Source organism: Leptodactylus fuscus, chromosome 3 (genome assembly GCF_031893055.1).
Source record: "Leptodactylus fuscus isolate aLepFus1 chromosome 3, aLepFus1.hap2, whole genome shotgun sequence".
NCBI lineage: Eukaryota > Metazoa > Chordata > Amphibia > Anura > Leptodactylidae > Leptodactylus > Leptodactylus fuscus.
The window spans coordinates 228477349-228504352 of record NC_134267.1 but is presented as its reverse complement, the minus strand read 5'-3'; the positions used below and the strand labels follow the sequence as shown (position 1 = coordinate 228504352).

The 27004-nt window shown below is 44.2% G+C and overlaps 1 protein-coding gene across 1 annotated transcript; it reads left to right on the top strand.

Annotated features, from left to right (window-relative positions):
- The first annotated feature begins 1875 nt into the window (after positions 1 to 1875).
- Positions 1876 to 25161, top strand: LOC142198315 (cytochrome P450 2K1-like). The gene is made up of 9 exons (XM_075269286.1): positions 1876 to 2058; positions 2284 to 2446; positions 5737 to 5886; positions 6570 to 6730; positions 9409 to 9585; positions 9728 to 9869; positions 11946 to 12130; positions 13363 to 13504; positions 24847 to 25161. The coding sequence occupies exons 1-9, from the start codon at positions 1876 to 1878 to the stop codon at positions 25023 to 25025; spliced, it is 1482 nt and encodes a 493-aa protein (XP_075125387.1). The 3' UTR covers positions 25026 to 25161.
- Positions 25162 to 27004: the final 1843 nt, after the last annotated feature.

Below are 27004 nucleotides of genomic sequence, written 5' to 3'. Positions count from 1 at the left end.
GTTTTATAGATAGGTTCCTAGGAGTCCTGACAGTGTCATACACTATGTTTTATAGATAGGTTCCTAGGAGCCCTGACAGTGTCATACACTATGTTTTATAGATCGGTTCCTAGGAGCCCTGACAGTGTTCTACACTATGTTTTATAGATAGGTTCCTATGAGTCCTGACAGTGTTCTACACTATGTTTTATAGATAGGTTCCTAGGAGTCCTGTCAGTGTTCTACACTATGTTTTATAGATAGGTTCCTAGGAGCCCTAAGAGTATTCTACACTATGTTTTATCGATAGGTTCTTAGGACCCCTGACAGTATTCTACACTATGTTTCATAAGTTCCTAGGAGCCCTGACAGTGTTCTACACTATGTTTTATAGATAGGTTCCTAGGAGCCCTGACAGTGTCATACACTATGTTTTATAGATCGGTTCCTAGGAGCCCTGACAGTGTTCTACACTATGTTTTATAGATAGGTTCTTAGGAGCCCTGACAGTGTTCTACACTATGTTTTATAGCTAGGTTCCTAGGAGTCCTGACAGTGTTCTACACTATGTTTTATAGATAGGTTCCTAGGAGTCCTGACAGTGTTCTACACTATGTTTTATAGATAGGTTCCTAGGAGCCCTGACAGTGTTCTACATTATGTTTTATAGATAGGTTCCTAGGAGCCCTAAGAGTATTCTACACTATGTTTTATAGATAGGTTCCTAGGAGTCCTGACAGTGTCATACACTATGTTTTATAGATAGGTTCCTAGGAGCCCTGACAGTGTCATACACTATGTTTTATAGATCGGTTCCTAGGAGCCCTGACAGTGTTCTACACTATGTTTTATAGATAGGTTCCTATGAGTCCTGACAGTGTTCTACACTATGTTTTATAGATAGGTTCCTAGGAGTCCTGTCAGTGTTCTACACTATGTTTTATAGATAGGTTCCTAGGAGCCCTAAGAGTATTCTACACTATGTTTTATCGATAGGTTCTTAGGACCCCTGACAGTATTCTATACTATGTTTCATAAGTTCCTAGGAGCCCTGACAGTATTCTACACTATGTTTTATAGATAGGTTCCTAGGATCCCTGACAGTGTTCTACACTATGTATTATAGAGAGGTTCCTAGGAGCCCTGACAGTATTCCACACTATGTTTTATAGATAGGTTCCTAGGAGTCCTGACAGTGTTCTACACTATGTTTTATAGATAGGTTCCTAGGAGCCCTAAGAGTATTCTACACTATGTTTTATAGATAGGTTCCTAGGAGCCCTGACAGTGTCATACACTATGTTTTATAGATAGGATCCTAGGAGCCCTAAGAGTATTCTACACTATGTTTTATAGATAGGTTCCGTCACCACCTTCTTATTCACCACCTCCGCTTCTTCTTTCCTGTTCGGCCACAGGAAAATGGTCGACTGCGCCCACTGCATGTGTCATTTAGCTATTTTCCTGTGGCCTCTCCCACTCGGCCACATGAAAATGGCGACGAACATGCAAAGTCAGCACTTTTTGAACACCTGATGGGACAAGGAAGAAAAGGCGGAGGAGGCGAACAAGAAGAAGACAGCACTGTACAGTTTTCTCACAGCACTGGGGATGCCCCCAGTGCTGCAAGAAAACTAATTAGCATATGGACTAATACTGGGATATCTAAGGAATGGCAGCGCAGAGAAGACATCCAAAGGTAAGGGAAGACTAGTCATTCTTAAGGCTTTTCCAACATGGGTTTATCTTAAAATGGGATTCTAATGATAGAATTTTATTTAATGATAGAAGTTTATTTTTAATTTTGTCAGTGAGGGTAACAACAGAGATGAGTGAAGGCGTTATTTATTACTTCTATAAAATTTGCTTTTTTCCATTTCAGGACTGACGGGAACCATGTTCTCTATAGACCCAGTCACGGTTCTTCTGCTTATTTTATTTTGCCTGTTTTTAATCAAGTTTTTCAAAGAGTCAAAAGGCGATCTTCCCAAAAACTTCCCTCCTGGACCCAAACCCTTACCAATCATTGGAAATATGCACCTTATGAACATGAAGAGGCCTTACAAGACTTTCTTAGAGGTATTGTATGACCCTGATAGGAGTATATACAAATAGGCTATACGCAAAAATACTAACTCTTCAGTTTAATGTTTTGAACTACAGATTACTGTACAAGTTGCTCAAAAATTGCCAATCTGCCAATGGGCCTTCCAATTCTTCCAAAAATATTTGTCCAATTGTTTTGTGACTTGTTTGTATGGATCAATTTGACCTTTGTATAATATATGTATTCTCCATTCACAGCTCTCTAAAAAATATGGTCCAACATACAGTGTACATGTGGGAAGCCAGAAGATGGTTTTGCTGTGTGGATATGAGACCGTGAAGGACGCTCTGGTCAACTATGCAGAAGAGTTTTCTGAACGACCTTATGTCCCCATATTCCAAGACTTATCAAAAGGATATGGTAACTTTTTTAGTCTCTTAACCCTTTCAGGGCATTGTATTGTCCATTCTTCAGGTCTGCTGAAGGACCAGAAAAAAAAAAAAAAGTCCATCTGATGATGGACAACAAGAGATGCAGAGTGACCCCCTGTCTTGAATTTTTTTGGTGGTGCAGTTTTGAAAACAAGGTGATTTATTGGAGTTTCTAATACAAAGACCCTTTGTAACTGAATTAATCCTTTAATTTTTTTTTTTTTTTTTTAAATTCTCTTGAAAATTCCTGTTAGACTGTAAGCCTTATAACGTCCCAAAAAATTAAAGGAACGTTTACAATTTGATGTCAACCTAAAGCAGAGATCTGGTAAATTATGTTTGTTAACTTATTATTTCAGTGATATAACGTTATATATGAATAGAGGACAATTTCAGACATTGAAAATTGCTTTTTCTTTTCAAAATTCTCACCAAATTTCCTATTTTTTCAAAAATAAACATAAAACCTATTGACCCAAATTTGCAACAAACATGAAGTGAAATGTGTCACGAAAAAACAGTCTCAAAATCTCCTGGATAAGTTAAACCGTACCAAAGTTATCACCCCATAAATTGTCAAATGTATTTGAAAAATGGAACTGTGTCATACTGTCCAAAACTGGTGGAGATGCCAAGGGGTGTAAAGGAACAAGGTTAAACATTTTGTTTAAAAAAAAAAAAAAAAATCCGAAGGTTGAGTCCAGACGGGTTTTTTGGTCAGGACTTTGAAGCGGAATCCGAAATCAATGGGAGCAGGTCATTTCTTTTTTCCGCGAGCGGTCTGTTCCGGAAAAAAGAAGCGACATGCTCATTCTTCAGGCGGATGCTGTGGCCAGTTCACGTCTGCCTGAAGACATTCCCTCCCGACTAGGCCCATTCATTTGGACCTAATCTGCAGCGGAGTGCTACGACTGGAGTAATCTGCAGCGGAGTGCATCAGTCACCACTGCTGTAGGATGACCCACAGATCATCCATTACCTGAGGTTTTTGATCATTGTCAATCCTAAGGACACGTTGATCCAGGGTTTTTATACTGACTGCCGGAGTCGGGAAGGAATTTTTCCCCCTGAAACAGGTCAATTGGCATGAGCCTCATGGGTTTTTTTGCCTTTCCCTGGATCAACACTGTAGGGATTGTAGGGTTATAGGTTGGACTTGATGGACTAATGTCTTTATCCAACCTCATCAACTATGTATGTAACTATCAAAAATTTACTGTATAGCATTGTTATTTAGACAGCCGTGTCACACGTGTCTGCCAGTTTCTAATTGCGAATTAGACGTAGTAGAAATTGGATAACCCCATTACATTTCAATGCCTTTCATTTTAAATATAAGTCAATGACCTAGTTCCAATGACCAATAGTCACTTCCCAGACCAAGCCCCAAAAAGTTTCAGATTTGATGAAATCCCAAATTTTTTAAATTTAGAACAAATTTGATTTGTATATTTTTCATAGTCATCAAGTGACACATACACATGTATATTTCCAGTCAATAAAGGACACGTGTAGTTTCCACATAAGCCAATGTGATGATCTAATATGTAAGCCTTTTTTAATGTGTTTATTGGTTATGTTTATCATATAAAAATTTGTCACAAAAAAACTTAACACAAAACTTATTTTTTTGTTTGTCTTTCCTGCAACATGAGAATGCATGGCCTCGTACCACAGAACAGTTGTTGAAGTGTCGTATCATTGATGCAAGGTACGATCATCTGTGAATTATTTCCAATGAAACACATAAAACATCTTCAGATGACATAACATACTGTTTACATCTTACTGCTATCAGAGCATCCCCATGTGTGTTACAGAAGTCCTCTGATTCCCTGTTTACTAGATTTGTCCTTTGACAATACGGTTAAAGCTTGTCTAAACATTCAAACAACTTCTAGCATTTTTGGTATTAGTGCTTATTGTAAAACCTAGAACATAGAACAGTGCTTCTGGTGACATATGAAGGATGGGGGGTTACAGCTTTCATATGCCACCAAGATCACAGTTTCCCCTGTATTCCTCAAATATATACAGTTTTCATATCCCAATTCTATTCAACTGGTAATATCTCTGGAAATAAAACAGCTAGAATCTCATCTAGCTTTTATATGACACCTGAACCAATGTTTTATACAATACTGTTTTATATAATTTCACAAATTCTGGCAAAAATCCAAAGTTCGTTAGAAGTTTAGGTAATCTATAAGCACACAAGTTGGGTTTGGGTTTAGGACCCCCAGAGATCAGATACTGTGGATTAGTCATAAGTATCAAAAATTCATTTGGGGCACTTGAAGTAACTTGCTGCAGATAGTGTGGTGCAAAATCTGTAAATTAACCCTAACAGGAACCCTCTGCTGGATCCCCCATCAATCATGTGTAGTCTAAAAAAAATTTGCAGTAACTTATCAATTTTCCTGTAGCACCACCACAAAGGTAATTTGGTATTACACAGTGTCCATTTACATCTATAGGTTTTCTGTATAGAATTGATGATGTGTGATGTCACCCAAACAATGCGTGAAGACAGCACACAGGTGTCGAGAGTCTTTTTGGGTGCCAGTTCTGGGTGGGACTGACCACCTTCCCACAATAGAAAGTTTACCAAATATAGAATAGAACAGCACTCCGATGAATGGTTATGCTTCAAAACTTTTCTTTGTTAATATGCAACGATTCGGGTGAACCCCTTCATCAGGCGCATGAGGCGTATGTAATACAGATTCTTCAACGAAGTCCAAATAGAAAGTTGAAGTTCATAGGATTATATCAATGAATCACTTAATCGTCAGATCCGTATGGATGCGTGCAAGCAGAGAGACAGGAAGTAAGGTCCATAGATCAGCCTCCCAAAAGAAACGGTGGGCAAGCGACTTCAGTAGAGTAAGCCTTTGGGTAAGCAAGGACACTTCTCCTATGAGATCCCAGTAGGCGCAGGTACTATGAGATACCTGTGCCTACTGGGATCTCATAGAAGTGTCTTTGCTTACTCTACTGAATTTGCTTGCCCGCCCGATTAAGTGATTCATTGATATAGTCATATGGACTTCAACTTTCTATATGGACTAAATGCCTGATGAAGGGGTTCACCCAAAACGTTGCACTTTAATAAAGAAAAGTTTTGAAGCATAACCATTCATTGGTGTGCTGTCCTATTCTATATTTGATGTCACCCAAAGCCTGGATAGTTTTTGGGTCGCAATGAAGTTTTTGGCTGGTAAATGATCCAGTGTTCTAAGTTTTATGTATTTACTTTGTCAGTAGGTTTCTTTTCAGGTATTCTTTTTTCTCATGGGGAGAACTGGAAAGTGATGAGAAGATTTACATTATCAACATTAAGAGATTTGGGGATGGGGAAGAAAACCATAGAAAACAGGATTCGTGAAGAATGTGACTTCTTAGTGAAGAAGTTTCGGTCCTATGGAGGTTAGTGATGTGGTTAAATGATGATGATAAATGATTCATAATCATATAGGGGTCACTCCCCAAAGTCTGACAGATAAGAACCACTGATCTATATTACATGCATGCAGGTTCTCCTTGCCCAGGATGGATGCCCGCACATAACCACTGGCGCCATCCTTACTTTAGAAGCACAATAGACTCTTCCATTAGTACTGATGGAGATGATTATTTTAGTTAGTGGAGCCTTGGGAGCAAGTGGTAAGCGGTATTCATCTCTGACCACTGTGCACCGGTTTTGGAAATCATCGACCGGTTTTGGAAATCGTGGCGTATCCGCACCTCAGTTTTTACTGTAAATTGGGCATTGGATTTGCTAGAATCCCATCCATTTTGCGTGTACTATAAAACACCACAATTTTTTCCTGCAATATTTCCGCTACGGGCAAATCATGGCATTTCTGCCCCAAGGAACTTGTGCACTTTAGGCAATACTTTTTTGTTATAAGAGTCTCCCAAAATAAGCTGTTCGCAGGTTTTCCCCATTGATGTGTGGGAGCCCTTGGAGGAAACGTGGGAACGTCTAAATGGAGGTTTTAAAGACTAAATGACTTCCTTTAGACCTATAAACGCAATGTTTAGGTAAAGAGTATTTGCAGATTTATTAACCCTATATATGTCTTTTATACTTTCCATAAAATTCCCAGGAAAACCTTTCGAGAACACCATGATAATGAACGCAGCGGCAGCCAATATCATCGTCTCCATATTACTCGGCCATCGCTTTGACTATGATGATCCCGTGTTTTTAAGGTTACTGAGTTTAATAAATGAAACCATAAGGCTTGTGGGATCTCCAATGGTGATGGTAAGTTATTTTATATTACCCTATGGAATACTTGTATACAGTAAAGAGAATGACAATGCTGTTCTTGGCCAGTTTATTTTTTCTGTTAGTTGTTTTTATTTTCCAGAATACTGGGATTGTTTCATACGGAATGTTTCAAATATATGAAATAATTCAAAAATACAGTTTGCGATTTAAAAACAAAAAACAAAACTGCCCCACTTTTGTCCAATAGCTGTGCCCAATATGGCAGCTCTGCCTTCAGTTGCTCATAGCTTTGCTGAGACAAGGAGGCTGTATAGGGTTGAGATGATCTTGACTTTTCAGGATCGATTTTAAAATCCGATTTCCAACCATTTTTCATTTGAACCCGATCTCGATCCCAATTCCGATCCTAATGCACGTCAATGGCATTTTTTTATTAATTGGAGATCGGATTTTAAAAGCAATCCTATTCACTATACAGCATGTACCAAGCTAACAATTGTTAGAATCCACGCTGTGTAGTGAATCACTAAGTAGCCAGAGGATTTTTTTTTTAATACTCTAGCTATTTAGTCCCCCCTGGTGTCCACTTACCTGCAGAGATGGCTGCTCCGGTGCCTGGTGTTCTTCTTCGCCTCGCTGCCGCTCCATGCTGCTCTTCTCGCCTCGCTGCCCCCTGCCTCCCAGATTAGGAGAGTATGGGCGGGTTAGGAGAGTGTGGGCGAGTACCGGGAGGGGAGACGTAACGGGAGCGGAGCGCATACTCAGTGTGAAGGCTAAGCAAAGCATTGTGGGAAGTAGTACCAATCTCGATCCCACCTAAAAAGATCGTGTTCGGAATTCCGATCGCGATCGTGAAATTTTCTCGATCGCCGATCGGAATCCGATCTTTTTCGGACACGATCGCTCAAGCCTTAGGCTGTATTATGGTACCACTCGATGCCATGGAGGCTTTACTATGGTACCGCTCTATGTCTTAATATAAGCAACAATTTTATGGGTGGCAATATGACTACAGCTAGAGTAACATAAGCGAAATATGCTGACAAATATTCCAAGGGGAAATTTTTCACTATCTCCTGACTTTGTACAGTATGTTTAGTTCCTTTAGACCCTACATCAGTAGATCAAGAAGGAGTTATCTGAATCAAATGAAATTTTCTCAGTGTGATTGTAATGGTGATTTATGGAAGTGATTACAATATTAGAACCAAAGGATACGTTTATGGAAGAAATCTGAACTGGAAAATTGAGTGGAGGATCTTTGACCTTGTTGGGCCTGGATACAAGATGAGTTACGTTTGGAAATGGAGGCATCCAAGTTCCATATGGTACTCTGCTGCATATTTGCCCATAGATGTTGCAACGGGGCCTGTAGATCCTGCAATTCATAGGTTCATAGCTGGTCAAATACATGCTGGATTGACCATAAATTGGGAGATTAGGCAGACCAAGGAAGCATTGCAATGTGGTGGAGATATTCCCTTATTTTGTGTGGGTGAGAATAATTGTGTTGAAAAATACCAGTTGAAAGCCCTTCCCTGACAGACAACACATGGGAGCAGGATGTCCTGCACATATCGTTGAGCTGTTAGTGTCCATCATATCACTTCTAGGGGTGACCAATTGTTGTATGCGACAGATCATGACACCAGTAGTTGGGATACTGTGCCGCTCCACAGAAAAGATAGGATTGACGTGCTCACCACAAGACCTCTATGCTCTAAACCATTCATCACCAGATCCCAGATTTTGTATTTGTCTCTCAAGTTTATACAATTCCAGTCCATAGAAGTCCAGGTTTCTTATTCATGACACCACTGCAAACAAAGGCAATGGTGAGTGGCTGTCAACGGCAGGACAATTCATAGGTGCTGTCAAACCAAATTTCATTCTACTTGGAAATGGTCAGGGCAGAGATAGGGGTGTAATGAAAGCACGACCTGTATCTGGATGGTGGACAAGCATGTTGGAAGATCAAACAATTCTCTCTCTCTATTGGTGGTCTAGGTTGATTGAAGCCCTTTAACCATGTCTTTGCACCGTCGCAAAACCACTGCTTAGATTGCGGGAAATTTGTTAAAATGACCATCTTTCTTCTCTCAGTCCAATGGTTTGTCTCTTAAAAGTCTAATGCATCACAAGGTCATGTCTAGTAGAAAATGATCTTTGGCTAAACCCACCGATTCTATTGGGACTGGTGAAGAAGCTAATGTGTATCTCGTCAGATTCTTAACTAAACCTTCAATTATTTGGGGGCTAGGATTAATTTTGCTACCCTTGTCTTGTATCTAAACACTATAGCCAAGGCAGTATGGGTATATTGGGGCACATCAATACTGACACATACTGATTATTCACACATCTGCCTCTGGTGGAAGAAAGATGTTATAGCCATTGGACTTTGACTTACAGCTACTTATACATTGCCAGATGATATGCCTAAACATAGGAAATTTGGATTTTGTACCACATGGTACTCAATGTATCCCCATAGTTCCTTCTGCACCAGTTATTTGTCAATGCCCATTCTGTCTAACCCTTGGTTGACATCTGCGTTTGGAAATCCGTTCGGGGAGTCTGCATGGGGACCGCCCGAATAGACTACTGCATGCATTTGCAAGTGGTGTGCAGTGAAAGCACACGGACCTCATTTTCATTAACAATAAGATTGATCATAGGAAGTAACTGATTATTATTTTTATGTTCTGCAGTTATATAATACCTTCCAGTCTCTGATTCGCTGGTTACCAGGAGGTCACAAACAAGTGAATAAGAACGCTGCAGAGACGCAAACATTTATTAGAGAGACCTTCACAAAGCTCAAGGAAAATCTAGACGTAAATGATCAGAGGACTCTCATTGACGCATTTTTCATCAAGCAGCGGGAGGTATGGTATATACCATCTATACCATCTATACCATACTATACCATCTGAGGCTTAATTTTAAGTTCTTCACAGTGTGCAAAATCTATTCACTCTCATGAACTAATTTTGTTAACAATTGACAATTTTGTGACAATTATTTCAGGAAAAATCAGAATTTGCATCCTATTTCCATGATCAAAATTTGACAATCCTCGTCAACAACTTGATTGCTGCAGGAATGGAGAACGCCTCAATCACGTTACGATGGAGTCTTCTTCTAATGATGAAATATCCGGAGATACAAAGTAAGGAACTACAAATTACTCAAAAATAGTTATATTTTCTGTAAGAAAATCTGAACCTTTTTATTTTAGAACTGATTTGTTGTAAATAAAGTTTTTTTTACAAAGACAAAGATCTGAACGAATTAAATCTTCTCACTGAATACTTTGTTCTTTACGAAGGTGAATGTGACAACAACAAAATAAAAAAAAGCATCAATGGAAATTAAATTTAGTAACCAATGGAGGCCTGGATCTGGAGTCACCCCCAAAATTAAAGTGGAAAAACACATTACGGGCTGATCCAACTTTGATGTAATGTCCTTAAACCATGCCAGTATGAGGCTCAGCAGTGTATGAGGCCTCCACGTGCCTGTATGGCCTCCCTACAATGCCTGGGCATGCTCCTGATGAGGTTGCAGATGGTCTACTGAGGGATCTCCTCCCAGACCTGGACTAAAGCATCTGCCAACTCCTGGACAGTCTGTGGTGCAACGTGACTTTGGAGGATGGAGCGAGACATGATGTCTCCGATGTGCTCAATCAGATTCAGGCCTGGGGAACGGGCGGGCTAGTCCATAACTTCAATGCCTTCATCTTGCAGGAACTGCATTAGGAAGAACCCAGAGTCAACCACACCAGCATATGGTCTCACAAGGGGTCTGAGAATCTCATCTCGGTACCTAATGGCAGTCAGGCTACCTCTGGCGAGCACATGGAGGGCTGTGCGGCCCTCCAAAGAAATGCCACCCCACACCATTACTGACTCACTGTCAAACCAGTCATGCTGAAGGATGTTAGAGGCAGCTCCAGACTCTATCACGTCTGTTACATGTCCTCAGTGTGAACCTGCTTTCATCTGAGAAGAGCACAGGGAACCAGTGGCAAAGTTGCCAATCCTGGTGTTCTGTGGCAAATGCCAAGCGTCCTGCACGGTGTTGGGCTGTGAGCACAACCTCCATCTGTGGACATCAGGCCCTCATACCATCCTCATGGAGTCGGTGTCTAACCATTTGTGCAGACACATTCACATTTGTGGACTGCTGGAGGTCATTTTGCAGGGCTCTGGCAGTGCTCCTGCTGTTCCTCTTTGCAAAAAGGCGGAGGTAGCGGTTCTGCTGCTGGGTTGTTGCCCTTCTACGGCCCCCTCAACGTCTCCTGGTGTACTGGCCTGTCTCCTGGTAGCGCCTACAGCGTGTTGCGCCACAGACTATCCAGGAGTTAGCAGATGCTTTAGTCCAGGTCTGGGAGGAGATCCCTCAGGAGACCATCCACAACCTCATCAGGAGCATGCCCAGGCATTGTAGGGAGGTCATACAGGCACATGGAGTCCACATACACTACTGAGCCTCATTTTGACATGTTTTAAGGACATTACATCAAAGTTGGATCAGCCTGTAGTGTGTTTTTCCACTTTAATTTTGGGGGTGACTCCAAATCTAGGCCTCCATTGGTTAATAAATTTGATTTCCATTGATGATGTGTGTTATTTTGTTGTCATCACATTCAACTTTGTACAGAACAAAGTATTCAATGAGAAGATTTCATTCATTCAGATCTAGGAGGTGCTTTTTGAGTGTTCCCTTTAATTTTTGAGAGCAGTGTATTTTGGTGGGGCGAGCCCCCAATCCAGTGTTGCCATGTGACCCCTTTGTTATATGTTTCAAGAAATATGAAATTGTTTTATGTAGAAGTTACAAGGTTCATTGTTGGATTATAATGAAAGGTAAGATCTCTATTATAAAGCTGAAGGCAGATAACACAGGATCTACCATTGACAATAGGTGATGAAGACAGCTCCGATCCTCCTCCTTGTCACCTACATGTCGCAGAGCATGCCTCTTACATTTTTCTAATAAAGTCCATCCATAGTCAATGGTCCAGCAACACTGAACAACATGGCTGCACCATAATATTGTAACCCTAATAGGCAAAAATCTATCTAAATTGTAAAAACTTTAGAAACTTTTGTGTTATCTCAAACCCAAAATGATCTATTGCTGAATCAGTAAAATATATAGTTTGATGTTAAAATCAGTGATAATAAAATTCTATTGTTAACACAAAAACAAATCGGTTTATTTTTCATCCTAATAATAGAAAATGTTCATAATGAAATTGAAAAAGTTATCGGATCATCGGAACCTCGCTCAGAACATCGGATGAAAATGCCCTACACAGACGCCGTCATTCATGAGGTCCAAAGATTTGCCAACATAGTCCCGACTAACCTCCCCCATGCCACCGCCCAGGATGTCACATTCAGAGGTTATTTCATACCAAAAGTAAGTAAAATATGGAAAACTCTCACTAGATAATGGGGAACCTCTGATCCCTGTTCACCAATTGACGCTTACAGTGAAGGAAATACATTTTTGATCCCTTGCTGATTTTGCACTTCCTGCCTTGTGAGGTTATTGTGCTCTGCTAGTAATCTAGTTGCTCTCTCCTGCTCTGATGCAAACACTGATACTCATCTTGTGCATTGACCACTGGCTTGCTCCTGACTACGTTACCAGCCTTGTAAGTAAGTATAAACTTAAGACTCTGAACCAGACCATTAGAACCACTCTTTTTTTTGCCTTGACTGTATGTTTTGGGTCATTGTCCTGTTGGAAGACCCAGCCGCAACCCATTTTAATGTCCTGGCAGAGGGAAGGAGGTTGTCACATGGCTCTCCCAAAACATAATGTTGGTATCACCATGCCTGGCAGTGTGGATGGTGTTCTTTGTGTCATAGGAAGCATTTCTCTTCTTCCAAACACAGCTAGTTGAGTTAATGCCAAAGAGCTCAATTTTGATAGGGAGAAGGTGCTATAGTCAGATGAGACAAAAATTGAGCTCTTTGGCATTAACTCAAATCGCCATGTCTGTCGGCCATTTTTCTGATGGACATGTGCAGTAGGCGCTTTCGGATGTAGACACAAACAAGAAGTGGTCTCGAGAAGAAGATGGAGGGCATCACTGGAGAGTCTTCAGGCAGCACAGGGGACCCACCCTGTGCTGTTTGAGTGCTGGGGGACTGCCCCCTGTGCTGTTTGGAGACTCATTTGCATACAGTGAAAACCGGGAATATCACTGGAATGGCGGCGCAGAGAAGACTTCTAAAGGAAGGTGAAGAATAGCCTTTCTTAAGGCTATTCCAGCATGGTAGTACTGAAAAAAACGATTGTAATGATAGAATCCCTTTACACGGAGTAACGCGCCGCACATTCAGGCACGTATACACGTGTCAGAGCGCGGTGCTTCAAAACAGATCCCATTCACTTCAATGTGTGCCGGCATACGCGCGATACACATTGAAATCAATGGGAGGCTTTGTAACCCATTGAAATGAATGGGATCTGTTTTGAAGCACCGCGCTCTGATACGTGTATATGTGCATGAATGCGCGGCGCGTTACTCCGTGTGAACGGCCCCTTGAGGGAATATCCCTTCAAAATTATTAAATTACTTTTTCAATAACTTTGTAAAATAATTTTTCCATTTCATGTCTGTATACCAGTAGAGATTTTAGTGTAATTTGTATTCATTACTATTGACCTCCGTACTCCGAGATGAAGCCTACTTTGAGAAACCAGATGAGTTTTACCCACAGCATTTCCTAGACTCCGAGGGATATTTCAAGAAAAGTGAAGCCTTCTTGCCATTTTCAGCAGGTAAGTTCATATAATACTTTATGGAATGGCAAAAAATTTCCACTAAAGTAAGGTAGAAATATGGACTAAGATGTAGGGTGAATGGCGACAAACTGCTCAAAGAAGCTTTCTATACTGAAGTTGTTTTAGCAGCAAAACATGTAGAGTGGGAAACAGCAACTGAGTTTTTACATAATTAGCTTCCTTCCTTATTTTTCTTTTTTTTTTCCATTGTCACATCCCCCCCCCCCAAAAAAAAAAAAAAAAAAAAAAAAAAAAAAAATTATATATATATATATATATATATATATATATATATATATATATACATACATATATATATATATATATATATATATATATATATATATTTATTATTAATTATTATTATTATTATTATTAGAGATGAGCGAGTAGTACTCGATCGAGTACTCGGTACCACTCACTGTTCGAATGTAAAAATTTGATGCAGAACCAGCATTGATTGGCCGAATGCTATACAGTCGGCCAATCAACACTGGTTCTTCTCCTACCTTTAGAAGTCTTCTCCGTGCAGCTTTCCCGCGGTGTCTTCTGGCTCTTCATTCACTCTGCCAGGCATCGGGCCTGGGCAGAGCCGACTGCGCATGTCTGCTTGTAGTGCGGGCATGCGCAGTCGGCTCTGCCCAGGCCCGATGCCTGGCAGAGTGAATGAAGAGCCGGAGGACGCCGCGGGGACGCTGCACGGAGAAGACTTCTCGGAAGATCCAGCCCGACCCTCACTCGTGGACTTGGTAAGTATAATTTGATCGAACGTTGCCTACCCCTGAAACAAGCATTTCCCCCCATAGACTATAATAGGGTTTGATATTCGATTTGAGTAGTTGAATATTGAGGGGCTACTCGAAATGAATATCGAATCTGGAACATTTTACTGTTCGCTCATCTCTAATTATTAATTATTATTATTATTGTTTTTTTGTTTTTTTTTATTGTTGGCTTGTTTTTTGCATGATGAGTTATATCTAGAGATGAGCGAACACTAAAATGTTCGAGGTTCGAAATTCGATTCGAACAGCCGCTCAATGTTCGTGTGTTCGAATGGGTTTCGAACCCCATTATAGTCTATGGGGAACAGATACTCGTTAAGGGGGAAACCCAAATCCGTGTCTGGAGGGTCACCAAGTCCACTATGACACCCCAGGAAATGATGCCAACACCTCTGGAATGACACTGGGACAGCAGGGGAAGCATGTCTGGGGGCATCTAACACACCAAAGACCCTCTATTACCCCAACATCACAGCCTAACAACTACACACTTTACACACTCAATACCACCTCTCTGACAGTAGGAAAACACCTTGAAACATGTGTATTTGGCACTTGCAGTGAGGAGAGCTTGTCACCAGCAGTGAATTTGGCCCTTGTAGTAAGTTGAGGTTGGCACCAACATTTGTTTTGAAAATCAGGGTGGATTGAGCCTCTAACCAGCAGAGTTTGGGCAAATTCATGGTGGAGGGAGCCTCTAAACACCCCAGTTTGGGCAAATTCATGGTGGAGGGAGCCTCTAAAAACCCCAGTTTGGACCAATTCATGGTGGAGGGAGCCTCTAACCAGCCCAGTGTGGGCAAATTCATGGTGGAGGGAGCCTCTAAAAACCCCAGTTTGGACCAATTCATGGTGGAGGGAGCCTCTAACCAGCCCAGTTTGGGCAAATTCATGGTGGAGGGAGCCTCTAAAAAACCCAGTTTGGACCAATTCATGGTGGAGGGAGCCTCTAACCAGCCCAGTTTGAGCAAATTCATGGTGGAGGGAGCCTCTAAAAAACCCAGTTTGGACCAATTCATAGTGGAGGGAGCCTCTAACCAGCCCAGTTTGGGCAAATTCATGGTGGAGGGAGCCTCTAAACAGCCCAGTTTGGGCAAATTCATGGTGGAGGGAGCCTCTAAACAGCCCAGTTTGGGCAAATTCATGGTGGAGGGAGCCTCTAACCAGCCCAGTTTGGACCAATTAATGGTGGAGGGAGCCTCTAACCAGCCCAGTTTGGGCAAATTCATGGTGGAGGGAGCCTCTAAACAGCCCAGTTTGGACCAATTCATGGTGGAGGGAGCCTCTAAAAAACCCAGTTTGGACCAATTCATGGTGGAGGGAGCCTCTAAACAGCCCAGTTTGGGCAAATTCATGGTGGAGGGAGCCTCTAACCAGCCCAGTTTGGACCAATTCATGGTGGACGGAGCCTCTAACCAGCCCAGTTTGGGCAAATTCATGGTGGAGGGAGCCTCTAAACAGCCCAGTTTGGACCAATTCATGGTGGAGGGAGCCTCTAAAAAACCCAGTTTGGACCAATTCATGGTGGAGGGAGCCTCTAAACAGCCCAGTTTGGGCAAATTCATGGTGGAGGGAGCCTCTAACCAGCCCAGTTTGGACCAATTCATGGTGGAGGGAGCCTCTAAACAGCCAAGTTTTGGGAAATTCATGGTGGAGGGAGCCTCTAACCAGCCCAGTTTGGACCAATTCATGGTGGAGGGAGCCTCTAAACAGCCCAGTTTGGGCAAATTCATGGTGGAGGGAGCCTCTAAAAAACCCAGTTTGGACCAATTCATGGTGGAGGGAGCCTCTAACCAGCCCAGTTTGGACCAATTAATGGTGGAGGGAGCCTCTAAACAGCCAAGTTTGGACCAATTCATGGTGGAGGGAGCCTCTAAAAACCCCAGTTTGGACCAATTCATGGTGGAGGGAGCCTCTAAAAAACCCAGTTTGGACCAATTCATGGTGGAGGGAGCCTCTAACCAGCCCAGTTTGGACCAATTAATGGTGGAGGGAGCCTCTAAACAGCCAAGTTTGGACCAATTCATGGTGGAGGGAGCCTCTAAAAACCCCAGTTTGGACCAATTCATGGTGGAGGGAGCCTCTAACCAGCCCAGTTTGGGCAAATTCATGGTGGAGGGAGCCTCTAAACAGCCCAGTTTGGGCACATTCATGGTGGAGGGAGCCTCTAACCAGCCCAGTTTGGACCAATTAATGGTGGAGGGAGCCGCTAAACAGCCCAGTTTGGACCAATTCATGGTGGAGGGAGCCTCTAAAAACCCCAGTTTGGACCAATTCATGGTGGAGGGAGCCTCTAAAAAACCCAGTTTGGACCAATTCATGGTGGAGGGAGCCTCTAAAAAACCCAGTTTGGACCAATTCATGGTGGAGGGAGCCTCTAACCAGCCCAGTTTGGACCAATTAATGGTGGAGGGAGCCTCTAAACAGCCAAGTTTGGACCAATTCATGGTGGAGGGAGCCTCTAAAAACCCCAGTTTGGACCAATTCATGGTGGAGGGAGCCTCTAACCAGCCCAGTTTGGGCAAATTCATGGTGGAGGGAGCCTCTAAACAGCCCAGTTTGGGCAAATTCATGGTGGAGGGAGCCTCTAACCAGCCCAGTTTGGACCAATTAATGGTGGAGGGAGCCGCTAAACAGCCCAGTTTGGACCAATTCATGGTGGAGGGAGCCTCTAAAAACCCCAATTTGGACCAATTCATGGTGGAGGGAGCCTCTAAAAAACCCAGTTTGGACCAATTCATGGTGGAGGGAGCCTCTAACCAGCCCAGTTTGGACCAATTAATGGTGGAGGGAGCCTCTAAACAGCCAAGTTTGGACCAATTCATGGTGGAGGGAGCCTCTAAAAACCCCAGTTTGGACCAATTCATGGTGGAGGGAGCCTCTAACCAGCCCAGTTTGGGCAAATTCATGGTGGAGGGAGCCTCTAAACAGCCCAGTTTGGACCAATTAATGGTGGAGGGAGCCGCTAACCAGCCCAGTTTGGACCAATTCATGGTGGAGGGAGCCGCTAAACAGCCCAGTTTGGACCAATTCATGGTGGAGGGAGCCTCTAAAAACCCCAGTTTGGACCAATTCATGGTGGAGGGAGCCTCTAAACAGCCCAGTTTGGGCAAATTCATGGTGGAGGGAGCCTCTAAACAGCCCAGTTTGGGCAAATTCATGGTGGAGGGAGCCTCTAACCAGCACAGTTTGGACCAATTAATGGTGGAGGGAGCCGCTAAACAGCCCAGTTTGGACCAATTCATGGTGGAGGGAGCCTCTAAAAACCCCAGTTTGGACCAATTCATGGTGGAGGGAGCCTCTAAAAAACCCAGTTTGGACCAATTAATGGTGGAGGGAGCCGCTAAACAGCCCAGTTTGGACCAATTCATGGTGGAGGGAGCCTCTAAAAACCCCAGTTTGGACCAATTCATGGTGGAGGGAGCCTCTAAACAGCCCAGTTTGGGCAAATTCATGGTGGAGGGAGCCTCTAACCAGCAGAGTTGGTGGAAATCAGGGTGGAGGGAGCCTCTAACCAGCAGAGTTGGGGGAAATCAGGGTGGAGGGAGCCTAGTATTAGCAGAATTGTGCAACGCTTATGGTGGATGAGTATGAGGATGCGCAGGAATTGGAGAGGTTGAGTACAGACATGGAGTTTCATGTTGGGGTGCTTTACACAGGTGGGCACAAAAATGACGGCTCTACCCAGTGGTGGTTCATTTTTATCAAAGTGAGCCGGTCGGCACTCTCAGCTGACAGACGGGTGCGCTTGTCAGTGATGATGCCACCGGCTGCACTGAACACCCTCTCAGATAGGACGCTGGCGGCAGGACAGGACAGCACCTCCAAGGCATATAGGGCAAGTTCAAGCCACAGGTCCAACTTCGACACCCAATACGTGTAGGGCGCAGAGGGGTCGGAGAGGACAGGGCTGTGGTCGGAAAGGTATTCCCGCAACATGCGCCTATACTTCTCACGCCTGGTGACACTAGGACCCTCCGTGGCGGCACATTGGCGAGGGGGTGCCATCAAGGTGTCCCAGACCTTAGACAGTGTGCCCCTCGTTTGTGTGGACTGGTGAGAACTTGGTTGCCTACTGGAGGAACTGCCCTCCCTGCCGCCAACGTCACATGCTGGAAACATCTCCATCATATTCTGCACCAATTGCCTGTGGCAAGCATTGATGCGATTGGCCCTCCCCTCTACCGGAATAAAAGACGAGATGTTGTTTTTATACCGGGGGTCAAGGATAGCAAAGATCCAGTACTGGTTGTCCTCCATGATTTTGACAATACGCTTGTCGGTTGTAAAGCACCCCAACATGAACTCAGCCATGTCTGCCACAGTGTTAGTTGGCATGACTCCTCTGGCCCCACCGGAAAGTTCAATCTCCATTTCCTCCTCATCCTCCATGTCTACCCATCCGCGCTGCAACAATGGGACGATTCGAAGTTGCCCGGAAGCCTCCTGTATCACCATCACATCATCGGACAACTCTTCTTCCTCCTCCTCCTCCTCCTCCTCCTCCATTAAATGCAGTGAAGCGGACAGATGTGTGGACCTACTCTCCAGCTGTGACGGATCGGATGCTATCCCTAACTCCTCTGTGTGATCTGAGTTATCCCTGATGTCAATCAGGGATTCTCTCAGAACACACAAGAGCGGGATTGTAAGGCTCACCATCGCATCCTCAGAGCTCACCCTCCTTGTGGACTCCTCAAAGACCCGTAGGATGTCACAAAGGTCTCTCATCCATGGCCACTCATGGATGTGAAACTGAGGCAGCTGACTTTGTGGCACCCTAGGGTTTTGTAGCTGGTATTCCATCAAAGGTCTCTGCTGCTCAACCACTCTATTCAACATCTGAAACGTTGAGTTCCAGCGTGTGGGGACGTCGCACAAAAGCCGGTGTTGTGGCACATGCAGGCGTTGCTGGAGAGATTTTAAGCTAGCAGCGGCTACTGTCGACTTGCGAAAGTGGGCGCACATGCGCCGCACTTTCACCAGTAGCTCTGGAACATTGGGGTAGCTCTTTAGGAAACGTTGCACGACTAGGTTGAAGATGTGGGCCAGGCATGGAACATGTTGGAGTCCGGCAAGCTCCAGAGCTGCTACCAGGTTCCGGCCGTTATCACAAACGACCATGCCTGGGCCCAGGTGCAGCGGCTCAAACCATATTGCCGTCTCATCGAGGAGGGCATCCCTCACCTCGGAGGCAGTGTGCTGTCTGTCCCCCAAGCTGATCAGCTTCAGCACAGCCTGCTGACGTCTACCAACGCCAGTGCTGCAACGTTTCCAACTCGTAGCTGGGGTCAATCTAACAGCGGAGGAGGAGGCGGTGGCGGAGGAGGAGGCGGTGGCGGAGGAGGAGGCGGTAGAGGAGGAGGAGGAGGGGGGTGTTCTTCTCGTGTCCCTGCCAGGAATGTTAGGCGGGGAGACGAGGTACACCGGGCCAGTTTGGGAAGCAGTCCCAGCCTCAACTACATTCACCCAGTGTGCCGTCAGTGAAATGTAGCGTCCCTGTCCGCATGCACTTGTCCACGCGTCGGTGGTCAAGTGGACCTTTGTGCAAAGCGCGGAACTAAGGGCCCGCCTGATGTTGAGTGACACGTGCTGGTGCAAGGCGGGGAAGGCACACCGGGAGAAGTAGTGACGGCTAGGGACGGCATAGCGAGGTGCCGCAGTTGCCATCAGGTCCAGGAAGGCGGGAGTTTCAACAAGCCGGAACGCCAACATCTCCTGGGCCAGCAGTTTAGCGATGTTGGCGTTCAAGGCTTGCGCGTGTGGGTGGTTAGCAGTGTATTTCTGCCGCCGCTCCAATGTCTGAGAGATGGTGGGTTGTTGTAAAGAAACGCCTGATGGTGCCTTTGATGGTGCAGGAGAAGGAGATAAGACAGGACCAGGGGAGGATGAGGTAGAAGTCAACAAAGTGGCGGAGGCAGATGAAGTGGTGTCCTGGCTCGTCCTCTGGAGTGCATCGCCAGCACAGTCAGCAGTGGCAGTGGAAGAGGCAGAGGCAGTGGCAGAGGCAGTGGCAGTGGCGTGAACGGCAGGCGGCCTTTGTCCTGCCGTTGCTGCCTGCCACTGATTCCAGTGCTTGGATTCCAAATGACGGCGCATTGAAGTGGTGGACAGGTTGCTCTTCTCAGAGCCCCTAATCAATTTCGAGAGGCAAATTGTGCAGACAACACTATATCTGTCCTCGGCGCATTCCTTGAAAAAACTCCACACCTTCGAGAAACGTGCCCTCGAGGTGGGAGTTTTTCGGGGCTGGGTACGAACTGGAACATCTTGGGAGATTCCGGGTGTGGCCTGGCTTCGCCTAAGCTGCTGACCTCTGCCTCTGCCTCTAGCTACCCTTTTTGGTGCTGCACCTGCCTCAACATCCACACTACTTTCCCCGCTTGACATCCCCCCTGTCCAGGTCGGGTCAGTGTCCTCATCATCCACCACTTCCTCTTCCAACTCCTGTCTCATCTCCTCCTCCCGCACAATGCGCCGGTCAACTGGATGCCCTGACGGCAACTGCGTCACATCATCGTCGATGAGGGTGGGTTCTGGTCATCCACCACCAAATCGAACGGAGATGGAGGAGACTCTAGTGTTTGAGCATCTGGACACAGATGCTCCTCTGTTAGGTTCGTGGAATCGTGACGTGGAGAGGCAGGTTGAGGGACAATGAAAGGAGCGGAGAACAGCTCTGGGGAGCAGGGACAGTTTGGGTTATTGTTCTGTAAAGCTTCGGAATTTTGGGAGGAAGGAAGACAAGACTGTTGGGTAATAGGAGGAGAGGAGGCAGAGTCTGACTGGCTGCTGGACAATGTGCTGTAAGCGTTCTCTGACAGCCATTGCAAGACCTGTTCCTGGTTCTCGGGCCTACTAAGGTTTGTACCCTGCAGTTTAGTTAATGTGGCAAGCAACCCTGGCACTGTGGAGTGGCGCAATGCTTACTGCCCCACAGGAGTAGGCACGGGACGCCCTGTGGCTTCACTGCTACCTTGCTCCCCAGAACCATTCCCCCGACCTCGCCCACGGCCTCGTCCACGTCCCTTTCCGGGAGCCTTGCGCATTTTGAATTCCTAGTTAGAAATTGGCACTGTATACCAGTAGTAAAAATTGTGGGTGCACGTAACCCCAATATATTCTTTGAATTCCCAGTCAGACACTGGCACTATATGGCAGTAGCAAGAAATGAGAGTATTTGTAACCCCAATATATTCTTTGAATTCCCAGTCAGACAATGGCACTGTATACCAGTAGTAAATATTGTGGGTGCACGTAACCACAATATATTCTTTGAATTACCAGTCAGAAACTGGCACTATATGGCAGTAGCAAGAAATGAGGGTATTTGTATTCCCAATATATTCTTTGAATTCCCAGTCAGACAATGGCACTGTATACCAGTAGTAAAAATTGTGGGTGCACGTAACCACAATATATTCTTTGAATTACCAGTCAGAAACTGGCACTATATGGCAGTAGCAAGAAATGAGGGTATTTATAACCCCAATATATTCTTTGAATTCCCAGTCAGACAATGGCACTGTATACCAGTAGTAAAAATTGTGGGTGCACGTAACCCCAATATATTCTTTGAATTCCCAGTCAGACACTGGCACTATATGGCAGTAGCAAGAAATGAGGGTATTTGTATTCCCAATATATTCTTTGAATTCCCAGTCAGACAATGGCACTGTATACCAGTAGTAAAAATTGTGGGTGCACGTAACCACAATATATTCTTTGAATTACCAGTCAGAAACTGGCACTATATGACAGTAGCAAGAAATGAGGGTATTTATAACCCCAATATATTCTTTGAATTCCCAGTCAGACAATGGCACTGTATACCAGTAGTAAAAATTGTGGGTGCACGTAACCCCAATATATTCTTTGAATTACCAGTCAGAAACTGGCACTATATGGCAGTAGCAAGAAATGAGGGTATTTGTATTCCCAATATATTCTTTGAATTCCCAGTCAGACAATGGCACTGTATACCAGTAGTAAAAATTGTGGGTGTATATAGCCCCAATTCTATTGCTAGGGGACTTGCAGGGTATTTCTGGGGTGAAGGTGGGGGGGCACACCGTTGGAACGGGTATCGGGGTATATATCGGGTATACGGGAATACACTGACAGTGTATTCCATTCAGGATCCTGGGAAAGCTGGGTTGCGGCGATTGAGCCCGTCAGTGCCACGTTACACTGACAAGCTTCTCCCTGGAATTTAGCTCTTACAAGAGCTGTTGTGGTTGTCTTCTCCTTCCTATCCTAGCCTGTCCCTGCCTACCCAGAATCTAAGCCCTAGCTAGCTGGACGGAAACCTCCGTCCTCGGTGAATTGCAAGCTCAGAATGACGCGAACCTGGGCGGCGCTGTTCTTTTAAATTAGAGGTCACATGTTTTCGGCAGCCAATGGGTTTTGCCTACTTTTCTCAACGTCACCGGTGTCGTAGTTCCTGTCCCACCTACCCTGCGCTGTTATTGGAGCAAAAAAGGCGCCAGGGAAGGTGGGAGGGGAATCGAGTAATGGCGCACTTTACCACGCGGTGTTCGATTCGATTCGAACATGCCGAACAGCCTAATATCCGATCGAACATGAGTTCGATAGAACACTGTTCGCTCATCTCTAGTTATATCATCTTGGGATTTGGATAACATAAGTATAAGATTCTTTTTATTTTATAAAAAGTAAAAAAATATCCTGGTGCCAGTGACAATGGCTTCTAGTACGGTCACCATGTGCCCCCTAAAGTTGCTTTATCAATTCCCACTAGTTTCAGCTACCAAGATCCAGCAGTGGTTCACCAAAATACAATAAAAACAAAACTTTCATCCATTACCCTGGTTTTATTCTCCTCTCCTACTAAAATAGTCTTCCGATATTTCCAGCCTTAACTTTGCTTGTGTTTTACTAAGGACTCCAATTTCCCCATGATGGGACTATTAAAGGATTATCTCCTCTCCTCTCCTCTCCTCTCCTCTCCTCTCCTCTCCTCTCCTCTCCTCTCCTCTCCTCTCCTCTCCTCTTCCTCTCCTCTCCTCTTCCTCTTCTCTTCCTCTCCTCTCCTCTTCCTCTTCTCTTCCTCTTCTCTCCTCTTCTCTTCCTCTTCTCTCCTCTTCTCTTCCTCTTCTCTCCTCTTCTCTTCTCTTCTCTTCCTCTTCTCTTCCTCTTCTCTCCTCTCCTCTTCTCTTCTCTTCTTCCTCTTCTCTTCCTCTTCCTCTTCTCTCCTCTTCTCTTCTCTTCCTCTTCTCTTCTCATAAAACTAATTATACAACATTCTTTTACACTAACCAAAGCCTTCAAAGGCTGAGAAGGACTGGACAACCACTGTTTGGCATCACATAGACACATATAGCATGTTGCTTTGTGATTCAATATTATGAAAAATTCACAATGAGTTAACCTTACAAAATTTGTTTCAGGTCTGGGTTTGGACAAAAAGTTTGACTTGGCCCAAACTAGTTGAACCAGTAGTGCAAATTGCCTTAGAAAGGCCTGAATAACACTCTGAGGGCTTGTAGGGCTTTATTTAATACCTTTCTAGTTCTTTAATACAACACACAGTCTTGGCAATGCAAAATTGACATTTTAGTGGCTCGGCCATGCCTTCATAATGGATGATGTCAATCGTAAAACTACCGTGACTAAGGCATCGGGAATAAAGTAAAAAAATGCACAATATTTAAATAATGCTCCCTGGGCACATCTATGAGAGGGCTGGAGCACAGAGGCACCAGACCATAAAGTCAACATTATATAATCCACAGTCCAGTCACATTAATGTGACCACCTGTCAAAATCCAGAATAACCACCTTTGGCAGAGCGGACCGCTGCGAGACGTGCAGGAAGAGAGGGGATGTTGTGATGATGATCACTGGGATGTTGAGCCATGCCGACTCCAGTGCCGTGGCCAGCTGCGCTAGGTTACGTGGTTGAGCATCCATGGCACGAACAACCCGATCGAGGTGGCCCACAGATTCTCCATTGGGTTCAAGTCTGGGGAATTTGATGGCCATGGGAGTACGGTAAACTCATCCTGGTGCTCCTCTAACCACGCACATACACTGCGAGCTTTATGACACATCACATTGTCCTGCTGGTAGATGCCATCATCCTGAGGAAATACATTTCACATGTAGGGGTGAACTTGGTCCGCAAGGATAGATGCATACTTGTGTTCGTCCATTGTGCCTTCCACAATGATGAGTGCACCCACATGGCTGATGACACGTGCCTTCTGCCATTGGTTATTTAATGTTGACGGCAAAAGTAGACGGTGGCCACATTAATATGACTGGGCTGTGTATATTAAAAAGAAGGGACATGGGAAGATAACACAGGCAGCGGGGTAGAAAACATTAGACCTGGTAAATCATCTGTCATTAGAGGTCAGGACAAAAAGCATGACTTCTAGTAGGAGCGGTCTATCAACACATACAGCATGGCCAGTTGTATAACAATATAGAAAAATAAGTCTTATTAATTATTATTATTATTATTATTATTATTATTATTATTATTATTTAAGCAATATTTCTGTAGCTTTTTCTTGTTCTTTCCTCTAGGTAAGAGAAGTTGTGCTGGAGAAAACTTGGCCAAGATGGAGCTCTTCCTGTTCTTTACAAGTTTGCTGCACAACTTTACATTCCAGGCTGTGCCAGGCGCTGAGCTGGACCTAACCCCAGTGGTTGGGATCACATCACCGCCTATGCCACATTTGATTCGTGCCATTCCTCGCACCTAAGAACAAGACTACAGGAACTCAGTAGATGAGCCAATGAAGAGATGTTCTTATGGAGCCATTTTTTTTGTGAATACAGTCCAATGGCCCTTGTCATCGCTCTACGCAAGATGGAGAGCCAATCCTGGAGGCCATTGCTTTAGACCATAACTTGCAAGTGATCTTAAACCAATTGTTCTGAGATTATATTTCAATTTTGTTAGTTTCTAATTATAAAATTAAAGGTAATTCATTTATTTTGTTTTTGTGACCTTATTTATGTCTCTGAGCCTTGACTGCCACTGTTATTGCCATATTAGCTGGTGACATCCACATTGTCTCTACCATATAAACTAATCCTGGAACCAGGATCGCAGGCAAAGCCTGAATGAGTCTGCATGATTCGGAATACAGAGAATGAGCCATAAAGAAGGAACTAAAAGGAAAACATATATAAAGGAAGGCAAGGAGGAAACATTAATTGGTGGCAACATGGACACTAAGTTGTTGATCACTTAGCTTATTAATCATAGTTACAGGAGGATATAACAGCTAAGACTGAACGCAGGGCCTTTTTGGACCATGACAAAGATCCCTAGTAGTGATGTAGCACTAGTTGGAAAGATATTTCCCCTAGTCTGACTCCTTCCTCCTCTTTCTGATGAGTTGGATGAGAACAGTCAGCATTTTTGTAAGTAGAGGAAGCATAGGTGGAAGAGGAGGACTTGACTGTTGGTGATGGAGGTAGTAGTGATAGAGGGAGTAGTCCTGGTAGGAACACAAAGGGGACATCTTGAGGTTGAGAGTATGAAGGAGCTGAAGAATCCCATGGCCTTGATGACTCAAGGGAAGACATTTGCTGATGATGACTGTTTTGCAGATAGAACCTGGCAACCAGGTCAGGAAGACGAGGTAACACTGATTACTCCAGCCAATACACGGCCCCAATATCCAAAATGTCTGCTCAGAACAGACCTATAGAAAGCTCTGGTGGCGGTGGTGGCAGTTGGAAGACACATTTCTTGGAGCAAGTAATTTGCCTTGGCAATCCCATTGGCATTCTGCTTTTATGTTGTGTGGAGGAGAATGAGAGAGGAATCACTTCCATTTATATCCACTGCTTGTCAGTACCTAAGGAGTTAATCCTCTGGAATCAGCGTTATCGCAGACTCCACCAGTGAGAGCTGGGTTGGGTTCCAGCTATATAATACATTTGGTAGCCAGCAGTGATGGTGTAGACAAAGCTGCAAACTTGGACTTATTTTTCTGTGCATAGCTCGGAAAAGTCTTTAATTGAATCTCATAGACATGCAGAAAAGCAGTGACTATCAGTCTGGGGAAGAGTCATGTTGGATCTTTGAGGAGAAGCACAGAGGCTGCCAGTTACGTAAAACAAGGAGTGCAGGAGAACAGGCTGTACTCTATTACTAATATGGAAAAGCTAAAAAAAAAATCCCTGGAGCGCTGCCATCTGTATATACAGAGCTCCCTCTAGTGGTTGCAAATATCACATTCAGGTTACTCAACAAAATGTGCAGAGGATTGTCTCTGAGGATTGTCTTGAGGTTTTTCTGTGTCTTTAAAAATTATTTGCCTTTGCCCAGAGTATGTTTTTGTTGTATTTCACAATCGTCCTTGTGCAAATCAATCTATAAAGAAAGACTTTGGAATTCTGTTTATATTACAGAGCAGGGAAGGCTTATACAGATTATTATTACATACAGGTAATGCAAGACCGGGGGAGGAGCTGCATACCTCCAGGGGACAGAGCAAGAGCAATGTGCGGAGAGCAGATGAGGCTACATGTACTGGGAGAAGCAAAGCCACTGCTATAGAGAGACTCAGGTAAGTGAGCATTGTCAGCCATAGATAGATAACGTATCTATAAATTGGGATCCTATGGACATGTAGCAGAGCGGCATTGTGTGCACTATGATCTAAAGACTCAGTTAAGATCAAGGTGTCTATTACCCTCAATGCTTGTAAGAACACTTTTGTATCAA